Below are 13,128 nucleotides of genomic sequence, written 5' to 3'. Positions count from 1 at the left end.
TGACGGTGGCGAATCCCGACCCGCGCATAAGTGTTTTCTCCGCATATTTAAGTATGTACTAGAGTTCACATGTTTGGCTACGTAAAGATTCTGGCTTCTGTTTGTTTTTTTCCTCAGTTTCTATAATTTCTTTCTTTCAAACTTTTCTGTCTTTTTCTCGTTCCACCTTCCTCGCTTTCTCTTTTCCATTACATCACTATGTTCGAAATGTAATATTATAATATATTCAACATTGTTTCCAATTCTGTTGATTGCTTTTTGAGAGGTTTCATTTCTAGCCATTTCTACGTCACCAGATCTGTCAATTCTTTTATCTTCAGGGAATGCCAGTGCCTTGGAAGAATATCTGCCTTTCCCCGCCAGTCTGGGCCATCACCATCACCACGTTCGGAAGGATATGGGCCAACTACACTTTCATCATTCCAGGACCAATGTACATAAAGACTGTTCTTGGTTTCAGCATTCAGGCGGTGAGTACTCTCAAATTTAGTGTGAACTAAGGATGGCCACTTTAGTTATTCTGTTGAAATACTAACTGAACTTTATTTTGGTTATTAACAATAAACTTAACAAACTTCCTTCTTGCTTGTAACTTGAAATTAATGATTTCCAGAGGAGGTCGTCGGACCTGCTCGAACCGCCCTCTTTTCGACGCCCATGACAGAGATTCGAACCTGGGAACCCTGGTGGCGAGATTGAAAGTCCTCTCAGCCACCTAGGTGGCTTTTACACTAATGGGACGATTTTGTAACCGCTATGAACAAAATGTGACTTATCTACAAATAATGAGGTAGATTAATTTGCTTTATTTTGGTTTGCTTCTCTGCCACTTTGGCTAATTGCAAGGAAGAGAGTGAACGATAGTCAAAAAGAACATCCATGCTCAGGCCGGGATTCGAACCCGGACCCCTGTGCTTACCACTACGCCACGGAGGTTGACGTAATCAGGTAGATGCCGCTAGGTATGTCGGAAGAAGTCGCACAGTGTTTCGATTAAGCAAATTTTTCCTCGGTCTCGTCTCGATTTTGAAAAAGTGTGTCTCGTTCTCAGTCACGTCCACTGGCGTACGCTGGCGGAGGCTGGTGGGGCTACGGTCCCCTCCGAAATGTTGAGATAATCAACATTTTCAAATAAGAGCGGTGAAGAATTCTAGAAAAACCAAATAACCCTTAAAATGACCATCCATTGCCATTTTTGAAAGTAGCACGAGTTCTAAATGTGCTAAATATCTGGGTATACCGACCAACCCTAAAGAAAGCAGGGCGCACGTCTCTGCAAGTATCCAAGTGTATGGTTGGAAATATGTCGCTCAGTGAGAGTTGAATCCACCTGTTGTACTGTGGCAGAATTGGCTTTGATAGTGAATGATTCAAAGGTTGAAACACTCAGCGCCATGACGTCATTCGTCGAAACTTGTTAAAACTGCATCCAGTTCTCAGAATCGATCGCAATCTTCCACTTGGTAGGCACGCTTGAGAAAGTGTGTTGAATCAATAATTTAAGCATAACTTTAGTTTTCGTACATAGAAGGCTCAAGAGATTAGTCAGAACATTTCAGTTTGACGTCATGCATCTTATGAGGCAGTAGCGTACGCAGGATTTCATCAAGGTGGCGTTATTTCTAGAACTTTCTCCCTGAATTACTACCAATAATACTACTAATACCACTACTATCTACTATTAAGTAGTAGAGATTTACATAAATATAGTATTTATGAAAACAATAGAACGAAATTACTTTCTAGTCATTCGATTTTTATCAAATCCTGGGAGCATTCTTTTGTTTCTTTGTTACGAAATAATTGTCTGGTCAACGAGGTGAGACATTTTAAGTGTGAAGAAAATCCATAAAAACAAGAAAATATATTAAAATAAATTGAAATAATCAACGTATGGAACTCATCCAAGGAGCTGCGGTGGTCTGGTCGGCAGAGCGTCTGACAACCACGCAAGAGATCCGGGTTCGATTCCCGAAATTGGTAAGAACTTTTCCGGCTTCTTCCCCGCATAAATGTCCCCGATAATTGAAGAGTAAAATTGGTAAACGCTGTAAGTGCCACAAGAATTCAAACACCGTTTTCTACGTTAAACTGTGAAATGTGCCATGCTTTATAATGTGGTAAACGTGAAATGTGGCTGGTAGCCCTCTAAGTAGTTCAAAGGGCGTGTAAAGAGGTCACTAGTGTGCACGTTCTTACGAGCTGATGTTCGGAACGATGCGATTTCCAGCACTTTCGCTTTTGGCACTTACAACGTTTACCACTTTTAGTCCTCATCACATCTGGATTGTCTCGTTGTTCTTACCAACAAAACATTTTGCAATAGTTAAGCTTATTGTTGTTTGAATAATTGTCTAGTCAACAAGGTGACACATTTTAAAGAGAGACATTCAAACGTGTTTCGGTAAACAATGCAATGGGAAGGCGAACTGGTGACTGTATTGTTGTCCGCCTAGCCTTTGTCTATACATTAACCGCTTACAAGTAACTAAGAACTTTCTTTAGTTAATTCTCAGTGTTCACACACAAAAAATACATGTTCGTTGAACACTGGCGTACGTAGAAGGGTGGCCGATGGGATTACAGCCCCTGCCTAAGTTTTGAGAAAATCAGAATTTTCAAATAAAAATCCGTTAAGAACTTTAAAAAATCAAAATGTGTAAATGCGAAACCTCTTTTCAATTGAGTCCGATTATAATTTTTGTCTTTGAATACAATTTTAATAGACTGAAAAGCTCCAAAAATACGAAATATTTTATTATGCATCCTGCCCTCCAAAACGAAGCCATGTGCTATCCACATTTTCTATTCCAGCCCCTCCCGGAAAAAAAAAATCGAGCGTACGCCAGTGTATTGAACATTGTTGCAACTGAGATACAAAACAACTTTTTTCTCTTTTAAATCAATCAAAGTTACCCATATATTTTATTTTCAAGAAGAACTCGTCTTTATTTTCAAGGCATCACTGTGAAAGACGTGTGTGTTTGGAATGCTGTGCTTTTCTCCATGCTGCATGGAAATAATAATTCAAATTATTATTATTGGAAGTAGTAGTAGTAGTGGAAGTAGTAATAGTAGGGGAAAGTGGGGGAATCGTGCGCGGCGGGGAATCGTGCGCACCACGTTTCCGAAGGTACGAGCCAGAGAATGAGCTTTCGATTCATGCTATAACCTAGCGGGCGTCTCAGGAAATACTACTACATTGGGCTTTTCGCGCCAGTTGTATTGTGTTGTGTGTAGCGAGTGGATGTTTGTTTTTGTGTCCATTGTTGTTATTTTGCTGTTGACGAAAATAAGGAGGTATGTCTTAAATTTTTACTCTAGTGTTTTGAACTATGCTTGTTTCGATAGTGCATGATCATGTCTATACACGTGTCTACTTGTTACGAGATTAACGTTTTTATATATTTTTCTAGAAAGTAAATTTTTTGTAAGGTTGGTGTGGGGCAATGGTGCGCTTCGGAGAAAGGGTGCGCACGATTCCCCCGTATATGTAATTGAATGCGCACAATTTCCCCAAACGACATTAAAGGTGAAACAAGTAGTAATACCCAGGTTTTTATTTTGTTCACAGATGCCACGAAATTACAACAGAAAAACTGAGAAGAACTCCTACTCTCAGGGTAATCTGAAAAACGCTCTGGACGCTATCAAAAATGAAGGAAGAAAAATAAGGGAAGTTGGCAGATGGTTCAACATACCTGAGTCTACTTTACGGAAAAAGCTTGTAGAAAATCGTGATCTGCCTACTCCAACCCGGCTTGGAAGAAAATCAACGTTTTCTGTTGAAGTGGAAAGTGAATTGAAGGACTATGTTCTGACACTGGCAAAGTTATTATACGGGTTAACTCCGAAAGAATTAAGACGCATAGTATTTAGATATGCAGAAGATCACGAAATTGTAGATTCTTTCAATATGGAACAGGCTCTAGCAGGTAAAGACTGGCTGTACGGATTTTTAAAACGAAATCCCGATGTAACTCTACGACAACCCGAAGGAACAAGCTTAAATAGAATTACTGCATTCAATGAAGAAGAAACGAAGCTATTTTTCTCAAATCTTCAGAAAGTTATGGATGAATATAAATTTGAGCCAAGGCAAATCTACAACATGGATGAGACAGGAATAACGGTCGTCCCAAAGAAGTGCCCGAAGATTTACGCTGCGAAAGGTATGAAGAGGATTGGTGCTGCTACTTCGGCAGAAAAAGGGCGCACAATAACTGGTGTTTTTGCTGTCAACGCTGCTGGATCTTATATTCCACCAATGCTGATTTATCCGCGGAAACGTACGACACCTCAATTACAAAGAAATGGTCCTATCGGGTGTTCTTACAAGTGTTCGAAAAATGGTTGGACAAACGCAGAATTGTTCACTGAGTGGCTAGTTCACTTCCAGAAATCTGCAAAACCCGCAGCAAGTGACCCAGTGCTGCTTATTTTAGATAACCATGCAAGCCATATTTCAATCGAGAGTTATGAATTCTGCAGGAATAACCATTCATATGGTATCTCTGCCACCGCACACATCACACCGGTTGCAGCCGCTCGACGTAACATTTTTCAGTCCATTGAAAAATGCATTGTACAGGGAATATGATCTTTATTTAACTACAACTGGCCACGAGAGGGTGACAGAATATGATTTGGCTGAACTCCTAAATCATGCTTTCATAAAAGTTGCAACAATGGAGAAAGCTGTTTCAGGTTTCCGCTCTACAGGAATATTTCCCTTTAATCCCGACAAGTTTCAGGATCATGATTTTGCTCCTGTTCAGGACGTTACACTTGTTATCGCTGAAGATTCTTCCTCTCCTAAAGGTTTGAACAAATCATGTGGCATTCCGAACAGTGCAGATAGAGACTTAGTGGAAGAAAACAAAGATTCTTCCTCTCCTAAAAGTTCGAACAAATCATGTGGCATTCCGAACAGTGCAGATGAAGACTTAGTGGAAGAAAACAAAGATTCTTCCTCTCCTAAAAGTTCGAACAAATCATGTCGCATTCCGAACAGTGCAGATGAAGACTTAGTGGAAGAAAACAAAGATTCTTCCTCTCCTAAAGGTTGGAACAAATCATGTGACATTCCGAACAGTGCAGATAGAGACTTAGTGGAAGAAAACAAAGATTCTTCCTCTCCTAAAGGTTTGAACAAATCATGTGGCATTCCGAACAGTGAAGATGAATACTTAGTGGAAGAAAACAAAGATTCTTCCTCTCCTAAAGGTTTGAACAAATCATGTGGCATTCCGAACAGTGTAGATGAAGACTTAGTGGAAGAAAACAAAGATTCTTCCTCTCCTAAAGGTTTGAACAAATCATGTGGCATTCCGAACAGTGCAGATGAAGACTTAGTGGAAGAAAACAAAGATTCTTCCTCTCCTAAAAGTTCGAACAAATCATGTCGCATTCCGAACAGTGCAGATGAAGACTTAGTGGAAGAAAACAAAGATTCTTCCTCTCCTAAAGGTTGGAACAAATCATGTGACATTCCGAACAGTGCAGATGAAGACTTAGTGGAAGAAAACAAAGATTCTTCCTCTCCTAAAGGTTTGAACAAATCATGTGGCATTCCGAACAGTGCAGATGAAGACTTAGTGGAAGAAAACAAAGATTCTTCCTCTCCTAAAAGTTCGAACAAATCATGTCGCATTCCGAACAGTGCAGATGAAGACTTAGTGGAAGAAAACAAAGATTCTTCCTCTCCTAAAGGTTGGAACAAATCATGTGGCATTCCGAACAGTGCAGATGAAGACTTAGTGGAAGAAAACAAAGATTCTTCCTCTCCTAAATGTTTGAACAAATCATGTGGCATTCCGAACAGTGTAGATGAAGACTTAGTGGAAGAAAACAAAGATTCTTCCTCTCCTAAAGGTTTGAACAAATCATGTGGCATTCCGAACAGTGCAGATGAAGACTTAGTGGAAGAAAACAAAGATTCTTCCTCTCCTAAAAGTTCGAACAAATCATGTCGCATTCCGAACAGTGCAGATGAAGACTTAGTGGAAGAAAACAAAGATTCTTCCTCTCCTAAAGGTTGGAACAAATCATGTGACATTCCGAACAGTGCAGATGAAGACTTAGTGGAAGAAAACAAAGATTCTTCCTCTCCTAAAGGTTTGAACAAATCATGTGGCATTCCGAACAGTGCAGATGAAGACTTAGTGGAAGAAAACAAAGATTCTTCCTCTCCTAAAAGTTCGAACAAATCATGTCGCATTCCGAACAGTGCAGATGAAGACTTAGTGGAAGAAAACAAAGATTCTTCCTCTCCTAAAGGTTGGAACAAATCATGTGACATTCCGAACAGTGCAGATAGAGACTTAGTGGAAGAAAACAAAGATTCTTCCTCTCCTAAAGGTTTGAACAAATCATGTGGCATTCCGAACAGTGCAGATGAAGACTTAGTGGAAGAAAACAAAGATTCTTCCTCTCCTAAAGGTTTGAACAAATCATGTGGCATTCCGAACAGTGCAGATGAAGACTTAGTGGAAGAAAACAAAGATTCTTCCTCTCCTAAAGGTTTGAACAAATCATGTGGCATTCCGAACAGTGCAGATGAAGACTTAGTGGAAGAAAACAAAGATTCTTCCTCTCCTAAAGGTTTGAACAAATCATGTGGCATTCCGAACAGTGCAGATGAAGACTTAGTGGAAGAAAACAAAGATTCTTCCTCTCCTAAAGCTTCGAACAAATCATGTGGCATTCCGAGCAGTGCAGATGAAGACTTAGTGGAAGAAATCATCCATCCAAATCCTGATAATAATGTGCCTTCAACATCTGCTGCAGGGACAAACTCTTTCCTTTCCTTTGTCCCAATGGGATTACGTCAAGGAAAAGGGAATGATACCAAAACTGTAAAGAATTCTCGGCGAGCAAAACAACATTCAGAAATTTTGACCAGTACGCCCATTAAACGCAAGTTAGAAGAGGCCCAAAAGAAGAAACAAGAAGGAAGTAAGAAGAAGTTGGACAAAATAACGCGACACCATAAACGTCCGTGTGGAATGAAAAGCATCAAGAAGAAGCTGATAAGGAAAAGGCAACTTTCAGAGTCGTCTGAGTCAGACACCGAGGATCAAGAAATTGTTTTTGATGACGATGAATTGGATGACGTAGACTTAGAAAGCGGACAAGGCAGTGCTTTGATTGTACAAGACACTAATGAACGTTGTGGAATTTGTGGTGATTTTGGGAAAGACGGTGAATTATGGTATCGATGTGTTTCTTGCTGTGAATGGAGCCATGCAGAGTGTACTGGTGTCGATACAGCCAACAATTACGTGTGTGATTTTTGTAATCGAAAATAACATCGTCTTCCCCATTAATTTTCTTTCAATTTTAAATATTGAAACAGCAATTCAATTGTCTTCTACAATTGTAAGGCAACCATTTTTAACACATTCAATTTATATGTTGTTAATCTGATATATAACTACATACATTTTTATTTGCTGAACTATTTATTAATGCACACCATTGCCCTACCCTTGCGTATCATTACCCCATAGGTTGGGGAATTGTGCGCAAATGCAGGTTTGCATTACATGATGCGTTACTCACGTACACACTGTTTTCTTTCAATTATAATTATTTCATTCAAAAGGAGAAAGAATGAAAAAGTATTAAGCTAAATTTCATATTTTCTCAAGCAAAACCTTTCCAAATATAATGAAAATTGCTTAGGTGCGCACAATTCCCCCACTTTCCCCTATTGTCTCATATATTTGACTGTGATAAATTGGCCATTTAAATTTTTTTCCACAGCATTTTTCATAATATTTCACAAGCTCAAGGAGAGGTTTAAACCCCGTAACCCCCCCTTTGCGTACGCCACTGTTATGAGGCCTGCCTCATTCTTATCATCATCATAGGCGCCACCAGAAATTTTTGAGGGAGAGGTTAGACCGTTGTCATAAAACTGAATAGTAGAAATGATTATAAATAACAATTGTCATTATACTATGTTAATAATAAACAATAATAATAATAATGAAATCTTTTATTATTATCTCATCTTTCATGTGACGTGTATCAGAAATCGAAGTGGAAATTACTAGGGGGGTGGGCATGGTCCTATATATAGAACGATAATGGAATGGCTTCAACTTTCAGCAGCTAAAAAATAGTAAAATTTTAATAGTTATAGTCCGTTATATAGTAATATATATAATGTTTTTATATTACATAACGCATGTATGATAATAATAGTATCTATGTTATATCAACTATCTATACATTGATTTTGAGGGTTTTTTTATTTTTATTTTAGCCCACTTTATGCACTGCACACATTTCTTTATTTTGAATTTTATTTCTTCAAAATTTGTTTCGCAGCGAATTACCTTACATGTTTGTTAGATTCAGTCATCTTTATATCTAAAGAAAGGATCATTAAAGAACCACGTGTTAGAAATGAATGTTTATATTTAGTAGTAATTTTTTGTTGGTAAACAATATTGTCTTGCACCCCGTTCCCCCACTAATAACAAAACTGCCAATGTTTATATACTCTGTATTTCTGTCCAGATATAATTAGAATAATTAAATCAAGAAGACTTAAATGGGCATGCCATGTGGGACGAATGGGAGAGGAAAGAAGAGTTCATAGGCTTAACTTGGCGGGAGCAAGGGGGCACACCCCCCAAATTTTCAGGTTTATTAAAATTTACAAGTTAAGTGACCTGAGGAGCAAAACAATAAATATTAATATTTGTGATTTCGCAAACGTCAGAGTTATTAAGCAAATAATCCTGGACGCCTTTTTTATTGGATGGAAAACTTTTTGAGTATCTTCCCCCAAAGTTAAGCCCCAGGTTTGATTCTGTCCCCTCAAACTAAGGCCCCAAGTCTGATTCTACCCCCTCAAAATTTGTCCCAAGTCTGATTCTACCCCCTCAAAATTTGTCCCAAGTTTGATTCTGCCCCCTCAAAATTAAGCCCAAGTGTAATTCTGGCCCCTCAAAATTAGGCCCAAGTGTAATTCTGGCCCCTCAAAATTAGAGCCAGCTTGATTCTGACCCCTCAAAATTAGGTCCCAAGTTACGCCTATGAAAGATTTTGTAGGATTCTTGTTGCGAAACCTGTTGGTAAGAGACCTGTAGGAAGGCCAAGACGAAGGTGAAGGGATAACGTTGAGATGGACCTAAAGGAAATCTGCAGGGATGGAAATGATTGCCCAGGATATGGACAGGCGGAAGGCTTGGGTTGCTGGAGCCATACACCTTTGGGATTAAGAAGGCCGATTTTTCGACCTGCGCACGCCTCTGTCTCAAGCGTTGTTTTCTTTTCAGAATGGTCTTCTGTCCGGACTGCCGTTCCTCTGCAGTTACCTGTCTTCGGTTGTCTTCTGCCATGTGGCCGACTACTTATCCACCTCAGGGAAGTTGACGCTCACTAACGTTAGGAAGCTTTTTTCTGCGATTTGTGAGTTCATTTACAATTATTCTCTTCTAGTGCTAATTTGTTGTATTCACTGTGTTCCTAAAAGTGATTAAAGAAGCAGATTTTGAATACTAGGAAAAATACAAGTAAAGCGCGAATTATCCGAGGTTAAGCCTGAATCACACGGAACTGTTTTAATGCCCTAGTTGGCGCTGGACTGGCTACCCATTTGCGAGTTTTGGACTCGCACGATACTTATTACAAAGAGACGAAGCGTCCGGTCATCGGGAGATGCGGCGATGACAAAGCAAAATAATAAAAAAAATTGCTTTTTAAATATTTTAGAGAAGTAAAAAAAAGTCAGAATACTCGCATATTTGAGCGAAATTAGTCACTCGACACCATGAAGCAGCTAGAAATACGCAAGAGATTCTCTTAGTTTAGCGAATCGAAAGGAGAGCCCAGTTCTACCCCCCCTTCCCCCGTGCCCAGCCGTCCCGATACGTTTGCTGTTGAGTGCAATGGTGTCAGGCGGGCCACCTCAGCAGGTCTGCGAATCCAAGGTCCTTCGACCACTTTTCCCTCCCTCTTGAAGGTCTGGTCATAACAGGCCTTTTTTCAGCCCCCTTGTTTACAAACACCGCAGGCTTTCAGTGACGTCATAAGTAAGCAAAAGCATAAATTTCTGCAAAAGCAGTTCTGGATCCATTGTATTTCCTTCACAGTATTTCTCCTTTTCATTTTTTTTCCTTTTGATCCTGTGGTTCAAATATAGTTTTCTGAAAATAATGTTCTTACTTTACAAAACACGAAGTACTTCAATGTTGTTTTGTGTTTACTATGCTTACGAATGACAAGACTGATCAAGATTTTTGTTCTCGAGGTGACAGACGTACTTACTTGGACAGAACCTTTTCCCTAACCAGTGACCTGCACTGAGGAGTAGCTAGTCTAGCAGAGATAGATTAATCAATCTGACATCTCTAATTATTTTCAAATCATAATATTTATTGTCTTGTTAAAGCCACAGTTCATATGCAACACTTTCTTTTTCACGCGCTTCTCGTCCCTCGGTGTGATCCGCGGACAAAACTGACCTAGCTCGCTCTTCTTCCGCCTTAGCAGTTCCAGGTAGAAACGGGTTTCAGAAGGAAAAGGGAAGATTTCTGCCTCTACCTCCCTTGCCCCCTCGCCCCCGCTGCAATGGTTGAAAGCCCTTGCTTTCAGGTCCCCCAGTCTATCTCCTATAGGACAGATAGGGGATTGGTTTCCATCGTAAATCCTCCAAAGAACTCAAGGGAAAATTTTCTGCAGTACTTATGTTCTCTGTATTTACACAACATTTTACACGTTGTACAATATGTATGTATAATATGGGATGTAGTTTTATTATTTATGAAATGGGAACGTGTTAACAGTTGGGCTGAAAAGTTCGTAGGCTAACATAGTAAAAAATATTTTTTTGACAAAATTCGATTTTATTATTTAATATAGTTGCCTTTGAGGGCGATACAACGATTATAGCGGTCATACAATTTTTCGATGCCATTTTTATAGTACGATTTCTCTTTAGCCTCAAAATAGGCCTCAGTTTCGGCGATTACCTCTTCATCAGTGCTAAATTTCTTGCCAGCGAGCATTCTTTTAAGGTGTGCAAACAGGAAAAAGTCACTGGGGGCCAGATCTGGAGAATATGGTGGATGGGGAAGCAATTCGTAGTCTAATTCATATAATTTTGCCATCGTTTTCATTGATTTGTGACACGGTGCATTGTCTTGATGAAACAGCACTTTTTTCTTCTTCAAATGGGGCCGTTTTTTCGTGATTTCATCCTTTAAACGCTCCAACAACGCTATGTAATAATCTCAGCTATCTCGATCAACTTCACTTTACGATCATTTAAAATTATTTTGTGGACTTTTTTGATGTTTTCGTCGGTAACAGCCTCTTTGAGGCGTCCACTGCGTGCATCGTCTTCGATGCTCATTTCGCCTCGTTTAAATTTATCAAACCACTCCTCAACGGTTGATTTTCCTGGTGCAGAGTCCGAATAATGTTTATCAAGCCAAGCCTTGGCTTCAACAGTATTTTTTTTCGCCAAAAAGCAATGCTTTATTAACACACGAAATTATTTTTTATCCATTTTTTCACAATAACAAAAGCTGCTTCACTCACAATGCTATATCTCACGAACTAATTATCCGGCAGCTGTGAAATTTATACACGTATCTTTTGAAGGTTAGTACTAATTAAAAATCACATGGATTTAATTCTAGTAACGCCATCTATGAGTCAGCCTACGAACTTTTCAGCCCAACTGTTATGTGCAGTCAATAATGTTATGTTTTCTTTATTTTTTATTTTATTTTATATTTTTCAAATATGGAATATATAATAATTAAATTACAAATATTTGCTCAGGCTCTCTCTCGCTCTCGTTTTAGTAGTGTTTTATTTAAATATACTAATCTTTTGGCCTCCAACGGATGTATTTAATTGGGCAAGAGAACGCACATTCATAATGTTGTTGGTTTGGTTTATTTTACTTCGCTTTTCTGGTTATCGCGAAAATGAGGATGATGTGATGAAATTAATGAAGGGACCTCGAACAATCCAGGCCGGGATTCGAACCCGTGATGAGCGTGCATTCTTGTTCCTGTGTTGTACTCTGCAGTGAATAATGAAATAATTTGAAATGAAGAATGTACCTCAGAACTCAAGAAGCCAAATGAATATTATTGAAGAAACTACAAAAAACTGTGTTTTGTTTCTGTGCATAAAGTGGACTTAAAACACCAAATCAACCAACCGTGGGGAAGTGGTTATCACAGCGCACTAGGACACCAGGAGTTCCGGGTTCGAACTCCGACCTGCATATGGGTGTTCTTTGTATTTGTCCCTTCATTAATTTATCGTATCATCTTCGCAATTAACCAAATGTGAGAAAAAAGCCATGCTAAGTAACAAAAATAAAGTCAAATCATTGATTGATTGCTTGATTTGGTTTATTTTACTTCGCTTTTCCACCACTTTTGGCTAATCGCGAAGATAATTCAATATAATTGATGAAGGGACACACTCAAAGAATACCCATGGCCAAGCCGAGATTCGAACCCAGGATCTCTCGCTTAGTAGTCAAATCAAATCTTTTTTATTACAAATGTGGGGTGGGGGTTACGTGTACTTTTTTTAGTACTCATTCGTCATTTTGCAATCTTTTCCTGTTATTGACGTTCTATTTTTAGGAATACTGGGCCGTAAAGGAGGGAGGGGTATGAGCCAAACCAACATCCCAACCCCCACCTTGAGCACGCCACTGATTGCTACCCCAAGTGTCGACGTCACCGCACGTCACTGTCCCTAACATATCTTACTTTCACACCAGGGATGGTCAACAACATCAGGATACCGGAAAATTTAAAATCTCGATTCGGAAATTTTACTACCCGGATTTCGGAGAGAGACGTTTAACAATTTTTTTTTTCATTTTTCGGATAGAATTTAAGAAAGTTTCGTCTTCCTTATTTTACGATCATATACAACATAGAAGAAAATTAATTTGGCCATCTCTACTTCACACGTCTGTACGAACACTGTTATCATCATTATCAATGTAGAAAACCCCCCTCCCCCCTCCAGGGTTGAAAGATTGACCCTGACGTTTGGCAAGTCTTGCGATGACCACGTAAAAATGTCACCCTTCGCCACTGTTGTTACACCCTACTTGTCGATACTCACCGTAGC

At 39.2% G+C, this 13,128-nt stretch overlaps 1 protein-coding gene across 3 annotated transcripts in view; it reads left to right on the top strand.

Annotated features, from left to right (window-relative positions):
• The window catches only part of LOC146003686 (sialin-like), a 187,465-nt gene that overhangs the window by 148,350 nt on the left and 25,987 nt on the right, over positions 1–13,128 (top strand). For all 3 annotated transcript variants that reach the window (XM_083142047.1, XM_083142049.1, XM_083142050.1), the window contains 2 exons: positions 321–470; positions 9,294–9,426. In XM_083142047.1, coding sequence (XP_082998173.1) covers positions 321–470; positions 9,294–9,426 — 283 coding nt within the window. The remainder of the gene's footprint in view (positions 1–320; positions 471–9,293; positions 9,427–13,128) is intronic.

Source organism: Lepisma saccharinum, chromosome 20 (genome assembly GCF_977018435.1).
Source record: "Lepisma saccharinum chromosome 20, izLepSacc3.1, whole genome shotgun sequence".
In the NCBI taxonomy this organism is placed as follows: domain Eukaryota; kingdom Metazoa; phylum Arthropoda; class Insecta; order Zygentoma; family Lepismatidae; genus Lepisma; species Lepisma saccharinum.
Note: the sequence above shows the minus strand (reverse complement) of the source record. Positions and strands in the feature narration are given on the sequence as shown.